This window comes from Motacilla alba, chromosome 2, assembly GCF_015832195.1.
Source record: "Motacilla alba alba isolate MOTALB_02 chromosome 2, Motacilla_alba_V1.0_pri, whole genome shotgun sequence".
Classification (NCBI taxonomy): Eukaryota; Metazoa; Chordata; class Aves; order Passeriformes; family Motacillidae; genus Motacilla; species Motacilla alba.
Window position 1 is genome coordinate 9,492,833 of NC_052017.1, and position 7,810 is coordinate 9,500,642.

Here is a 7,810-nt window from a genome sequence, read left to right on the forward strand (position 1 = left end):
ACTCCTGATGATCCATTATTGCCAGCTAAGAAACAGAGAGAACGTGGCCAGAAGAAAACCCACATGAATCTGGCAACTGGGTTTCACCATTTCACACACTTTTAGCAAATTCTTGGTTTAATTCCTCCCTCTTGTTTCTTATCAAACATTTTCTTTCTCAACTCCACAGAACTCGCTACTCATTCAAGTGAAAAAAGTCTTACCCAGAATCAAAGTGCCTTATGATCTAAAAGCTATACAAATGATAAAGTGTCAGACCTCTACAAAACAGTTCAGTTTCAGAATTTACTGAATTCAAACAGTTGTTTAAAATAAAAACACTCCCCTTATTCTTATCAAAGCACTGTTTCCCCAGTGTTATTCACATTTCAATTTATGTTGAACACACCAACTCTGTATAGCCTTTATTTTCATTAAGTGCTCACAAACAGCAGCGAAAGATAAGGATTTAATTTTCTCCTTTGAAGTGGCACAGTATTTACCTGGAATGTGCAAAAGCAGCCCTACACACCCTACATTTGAAATTCTGCTCCCTTAGAAGCTGGCCCCTGCTAGGCCACAGGAAAGCTCCAAAGCTGCTGGTGGGGTGTCCATTCTCCACTTCCTTAGGAAAGGGGAGTATCAGATTTAATTTATACTTCCCAACAGTAGAGAAAAGCAAAGACGAAGATAAGATACCACGGGTCAAACAACTCTGCATCTAGCTGTGTCTCACACCAAATAGATTATTTCTGTAGTACGTCCAGAAGAATCACATTCTTTTACTGACTTCCTTTTATCTACATATCAGAACATACCAAATCAGTGGCATAGATTAGTTCATAATCATTAAATTTTGCTTTCAGAACCTTATATACAGTTATAAGACTCTGACAAACTCTTTCAGACACAACAGAGGATATTTAGAAATAAGCATACTTTTAAAACTTGCTATTATTTGAAAGAAAGTTTTTTTAAAAATAAACAGATTCAGCATGGGTACATGGCCAGCAAAGCTCAAAGGAAGCTATGCCAAAGGCAATTTCAGCAACTAGAGACCTAGTGATGAATTGATAAATGGGAGATAAAAACTTTCATATAAACCAAATTATAAGTCAAAGAAATTTATCTTACCAGAAACAACACACCACCTCTTCTTTCATTTTGAAGAAAAAGAACAGGACACCAAAGAATACTTCACATGTATAAAACAGGCTTTCATGCCTATAAACTGCAATGAAAATGTTTTGACAATAATCCTGATGCAACTTCCCAGAAAGTTCTCACGTTAAAAAAAAAATAAATAAAAGAACTTAGATTACATACCCCACGACACTGTGATATGCCAGCAAACTCAAAAAGCAGTTGTAATTTTAAATGAAAAGAATCTTGCAGTAGAGGCAGAAAAGGTGGACTGTTATCCTAGGTTTCTTTCTCTTCCACACAACCTCAGTCTCTACCAACAAGATCTTTCTGACTCCTGCATTCTCAAACATGATTGAAGATGGGCCAGTCCTTATATGCAAAGGCACTTAGGCATGGAAACTACACTAGCAGACTAAAATGCAAAATAAAAAAAAAAAAAAAATGAGCTAACAAAAAACTGAAGAGACCTGTACACATCTACTTTAGTTATTCAGACAAACTGCATATTTAAAGAACATTTACAGTAGTTCCAAAACTCAGCAGTAATTTTTATGTAATAATAATTAGATTAAAAAAGAATGCATTATACGTACTCATTTAGAAAGCCAGTGTCTACAGAGTTCCAGAGGTGTACTAATACTTTAAGGCTGATATTTTTCTTTAGTAGTTTGATAGCATGTTCATAAACAGCAACTCAACATGAAGGTTTCTACCATAAATATTTTGGAAAGGGATCTTTATATATGAATCACATGGTGAGGCTCACCACATTACTACGTGAGAGAAGGTGTTTTGGGACAGATATTGTCTCAGCGTAGCTTTAACACACTCAACTTGAAAACTCTGAGAAACAGGGAGATAGGATCAATTGTCTAATATTTTTTTCCCTTTGGTTCTCCATTCCCAAACCCATCATTTACATTTCTCCTAACCATGGGATACTCTTAGGATGTCACTCAGGTTACCTAAATTTCAAGAAGTAATATTGAAACAAATTAAACTTCTTCCTTTAAGAAGAAAGCCCAACCACAAAAACACACACAACCCACAATACACAGATGTGCATATTCATATACTATGAATCAGCTAGAACAGAACACAGTTTAAAATGAAAAATAATCAGGCAGAAGGACGCAGAGTTCAGTTGTTAAGCACTCACAAGTTATTACTCTATTCTTACTCACATCTCTTCACCCTTTCCGATGCAGGCTGGCAGCCCAGAGCAATGGCCACCTGCAGTACTCACCACCCAAACTGAGAAGATCCTGCTTAACACTAAGTTACTGTACATGGGAGTCATTTTCCTTATAAATCACCCCTTGGTAAATTCCACCTAACATAGCCAACTGAGCTGGAGAACAGATCAGAAGAATGTGTCACAATGTCTCAGCGTCTTCAAATTTCATATGCTGCAGAAAAACCCTCCTACAGTTCCTACAGCTGCAGCAGTAACAGCAGCAACCAAAGGTAAAAGGAGAAGAGGAACATCTTTTTTCTATAGCAAATAACACACATTGCATTGCAGAAGTCCACCTGTTTATCAGGTTTACTGAGTACATAACATCCATCAGCAGGGGTTCTTTGAAGACTCCTGTCCTGAACCATCCATCTAAGATCTAGACAGCAAGTTTGATTCTGCATCATCAAGAAATCTTGATATCAACCACACACAAGAGCAGAACCACCTCAACCTTCTCTGCAAACATCACTCAGTACAGGTGTGATCCTGCAGTTAGAGCTACCAAACCACTTTTCTTCCACGAACACTGGCTCTGCCTTTCCAATACCAGTAAAAACCAAAGTCTCTGTTGTTCTAACCATATAATTAGACATTATCTCCTTTCTCTAGGTGTAGCAGTGGTACAGCAGTTCAGTGGTGACCCACAATACTCATAACCTGAAAAAACTTCATACAGCTTCTCATGAGAAAGAAGACCTACCAGATTTCTTTATAATAGTACTCCAAGTAAGTTTAATTTAGAAGGTGATGACAGCTATTTAGATTTAGGCAGGCTTCTTCCTTTTTCTTAAGTAGATGAGAAAATAAAACAAGAATATCAAAATCACTCCAAACTAGAGCAGAAACTTTAGCAAGTGTGTAGGGCCCAAAATGGCACAGCAGACTTGTAATTAATGTTCTAGCATGTCACTACTTTTACTACAATCACATACAGTACTTCAGTTTCTGTATAATAAATAGGACTACAAAAAAATGTCTAAATCTGTTTTCAGAATAAATTCTTTAAAAATGCTAAGATTTGTTCCTATTTTGGTCACCTGCTGATTGCTGACAGACTGCACATAGATACAGCTCCTGGTACCAGGCCAAATTTACGTTTAATCTGGGGAAAACAAATTCAGCATGGCTTTTTATCTGTGTATTGAAGAAAATAGGAGCCAAAGTTTCACTAATCCAAAAACATGTTGAACATGGTATGTTGGCATGTTATGAAAGTGGCACTAAGCAACAAGAACCACTGCTAAAATGGAAAAATTAGATTAACTTTTTCGGCTGATCTGAGAAAGAACAAAGTAAATTTGTTATTATTAGATTACTAAATTCCATTACCATTTTTAAAATAAAAGGCAATATGATACCTGGCCTTTAAAAACTTAAGAGTCCTGGTTTCCTACCTTTGCTCCTCTATGTAGTGACACTTAAGCTGCCACTTTCCTTATATACATGTTTGTGTCTAAATTACATTCATTCCAGTATAAAATACATCTGGTGCATAAAAATGCTGCAAATAAAGGGAAAATGTCTTTCTCTAAAGACTTTTTCAAGTCTTAAAATATCTCTATTTAAAGACAATTTTGATCTCCAGTTCTTTCTCATTGTAAGTTTTGCTGCCTAGTTCTAAATTGTTTGAAAAAGCACCCACCTCTGCTCCCTCCTACCCCATATAATCAGTGACACCTTTCCAACACGCAGCACAGCTATAACTACATGTTAGCAAGTCTGTGAGTACAGATCTTATTTTTTAAGACAGTAAATGTGGTATTTTTCAATGCATACTTATTTGTAGTTAATTCTGTGTTGACATTTTAAGTAACATAACTAGTATTCATGTTGAATTTATTCATTTTACATGCACAGTACAGAATATTCCTGATATATAACCACCTGCTCACGGAAGAAGTAAGTCTAATTTAGGAAACTAATAATTAACATTACAAACTCTATCTAGTGTGGTGGCCCAACTGTATCATTTTCAAACTGCAACTGAGCATATTGCCAGCAGAAAAACATTCTCTTAAAATAATCACTTTCTTTAAAATAAATAACTCAATGCAGTATTACTGAGTACTTAATATGAACCACTAACAGACAATACCAAGGTGTGTGTGGAAAGGGAATCATACCTAACACACAAAGCTAAAGCTCTTCTCCAATCAAGGGCACAGAAAGATACCACATGAATCTTTGAGATACCACATAATTTTAGCTGAAAAATGGCTTATAACACCTCAGTATCAGTCCCAGAAGAGTACAAAGTTTCCTATATTTAAAATACAGCAATGCCCTACTCAAGCAATTTAAAATTTATTTCCATAACAGAAACCCACAGAAAATCCTTCAGTTTGGAGTTCATACTGAGATGGATAAAGCTGATCTCCATCAGCAATCTCAGGTTCCATCCAGTAGCTGTTACTTCAAATATGACTGAAATTCATAAATCTCCAGGAGAATACACATAATGCAGAAGGAAGAACAATAGTAGTTTTTCAAGATGAATTATGGAAGCAGTATAAGACTCACATAAACCTTAAGGACTATGACAGCAGACATTGAAGACCACTTTTGATTTAAGCACATTTTCAGAAGTCTTCCTTTTTCCAGATTGCATTTATTCTGGAAGGTACTTTTATTTGAAAAAAGGATGCTTCCAGAACATAGCATATACAGAAAGAAAAGAACCAAGACCTTTAAAATTTAAGAACATGGATAAAGAAGGAAGAAAAAAATAACAAATACAAATCTACAGCCAAAAAAAAAATCTACATCCATTTGCCAACTGGTGTCTGAGAGGGTCACACTTTTGGGACACCTGGCATATTGATCAATTGCTTTCTCACAATGCCATAGGATTTATGCAGGTGCTTGCAGCCAGCACTCAACTCTTTTCTTGCCTCTGACTTCAATCAGGAGGCCCCTTTCCAAATCTTTAGTTATTTGGACAACTCTACCCAGAAATTAATTGCTAATTTATCAAAGTAAGGAATTGCAACTTGAAATAGAACTTACACACAGCACTAAGCTTGAATATCTATGGCTTAGTTACCAGCAGATTGTTACTATATACAAGCCTCCTCTACATATCTAGCTTCAATTAATTCATTTTAAATACAGCATCAGAAAATTTCCATTATATTGCCATGTGATTACAGGAAAAACCAAACACAACACATAGGTAATGTAAGAGCTATTAACAACATGATTTGAGACTCACATCTCTGCTTCAAGAGGTAAAAACATTTAATCTCTCCTGTACGCTGCACTCATTTTTACAATGATCTTCCACCAGAACTTTGGCAAAAGATATGATGGAAGAGGAGTAAAAGCCTCCAGTCTCACACCTACCCACTCTGTTCTCTCCTATAACTTCCTTAGTGGAGCTAGAACAGTTCACATCAGGTATTGCAATCTGACCACATGAAACAGCTACTTAGACTCTTATCATCTCAGCACTGCTGGATGCACAGTCACGGCAAAGAGTCCCTCGGAGAGATGTGGGTGACTTTAGGTCAGGAGCAGAGAGCAGTCAATAAAGGAATCACATGGAAAGAATCAGCAGAAACGCTCAAGATTTCGGGTATGGGCACTGAGAGAGCAAGCTCTGCACAGCACATCACGGGGGGCAGAGCAGGGCACAGGCAGGCCTGGGTGCACACTGGCACTGGCAGCTGCATCAAAAACATCATTAATCCTCCAAAGGAGAAATTACAAACAAAAGCCATTCAACTTTGAAGCTGGATTTAAGCTAAAACAAAAAAAGTAAGTAATGTTAGTTATGAAGACCTTGTAAAAAGCCTAAAACTTTCAAAGGAAGATTTGGAGAAAGCCTTTAGAAAACCCCACCATATCAGTGCACAAATAAAACCACCACAGCCCCTGTCCCTTAGTCCTCATGTCACAGACCTGAAACCACTCAGAAACAGCACCTCACTTCTGGTTCATCCCCCGTCTGGCAACACTCTACTGAGAGACTTAACAGCATTAAGAGCCCGATTCTATTTCCCTCTCATCTCAACTTTGTAAGGAACGGCCCAAGCCGCGACATCTGCGTTCTGCAGAGACCAAGAACCAAGCCGCGCGTGTCACTGGCACCTGAGGGGAAGGAAACCCAAACCCTGCAGCAAAGTTTATTTCTGCGAGGGGAACCCCGGCCACGGCAGGCTCAGGCTGTCACCGCCGTCAGCGCCGCGGGCGCAGCGGAGCGGGCGGCGGGGGCACGGACAGGCCACCCCGGCGGAAGGAGAACGGCAGGGAAGGGACACGCTCCCGCCGCTGCACCGTCTCGGAACCGGCTGGCGAAGCGGGACAAGCAGCCATGGGGCGCGGGAGATGCAATGCCCTCACCCTTCCCGCCAGGCCGGCTCCGGGGCTCCGGCCTGTGGCGCAGCCCCGCGTCCCGGGGCGGGGGGGAGCGCGGCGGGGCTGGGTGTCACGCAGGTCCCGGGGAGGTAACAGGCCCCGGCCCGCCGGGCGCGGGTGCTCGCGGCAGCGCCGAAGGGTGTTGGCCACTCACCCACGCAGGCAGATCCGCGGAGGAGACGCTGAGCCGCACCGCCTCCTCCTCGTCCTCCAGGAAGGCGAGCGCCCGGCCCAGGCGGGAGCTTTTGCCGCCGCGGTGCCTGCGGATCCAGAAGAGCCCGCACAGGGCGATAAGCACCCAGCTGAAGCTCAGCCCCAGGTAGCCCAGCACATACACGGGGAAGATCAGCACGAAGCTCCTCGCAAACTGCGACACCAATCCCGTCACGTCCACGCTCAGCAGCGGTGGAGGCGACTCCGGCACGGGGTCCGCAGCCGCCGCGTTCTCCGCGGCGGGCTCCGCGGCGGACCCCGCGCCGGGGGGCTGCTTAGCGGCTGCCCCGCTCATGCTACCGCAGCGGCGGCTCCTACTGCTGCTGCCGCTCCTCCCGCTGCTCCTCCTCCTGGGGCGCTGGCTGCGAGCGGGCAGGGGGCAGGGCGGCGGCGGCGCCTCCTCGCATCCCGCGCCCGGCCCCGCTCACCGCGCTCCGGCACCACCCGCCGCCGCTTCCGGGCTCGGCCGGCCCAGCTCCGACCGCCGCTGCCGCCGGGAGGAGGCGGCTCGGCCCCGACCGCCGCTATTGGCGCCCGGCCGCCGCACGAACGCCTCTGCTCGCCGCCTCCCCCGCCCCGGGCAGCCTCTTCCCCTCCCCTCCGCCGCTCGCTCATCCCTTCCTCCCCGGCCTGCCCGGGAAGCGCGGGTTCGCGCTGCCGCCGGGACCCGCGTCCGCTCGGGGCCCCTGCCCGGCTGCTCTCGGGGCCGCGGCCATCGCTGCGCGGCCGCCGGGAATGCGGCAAAAAGAGCGCGGCTCTGGGGCCACCGCCAGGAAAGGGGCTCTGGGTGGATGGCAGGAGCAAAACGAGGGTGCAAAGGCGCGTGTGCGCTTCCTCATGGACAAACCACTCCGTCTCCCGTTCTCTTCAGTCACT

The 7,810-nt window shown here is 43.7% G+C and overlaps 1 protein-coding gene across 4 annotated transcripts in view; it reads right to left on the reverse strand.

The window, feature by feature from the left end:
* ESYT2 (extended synaptotagmin 2) overlaps positions 1 to 7,385 on the reverse strand; it is an 80,728-nt gene extending 73,343 nt beyond the window's left edge. Inside the window, exon 1 of one of the 4 annotated variants that reach the window (XM_038123697.1) lies at positions 6,876 to 7,385. In XM_038123697.1, coding sequence (XP_037979625.1) covers positions 6,876 to 7,229 — 354 coding nt within the window. In that variant the 5' untranslated portion in view covers positions 7,230 to 7,385. The remainder of the gene's footprint in view (positions 1 to 6,875) is intronic. The other 3 variants (XM_038123707.1, XM_038123716.1, XM_038123727.1) reach the window with 3 other exon arrangements.
* Between the last annotated feature and the right edge of the window lie 425 nt (positions 7,386 to 7,810).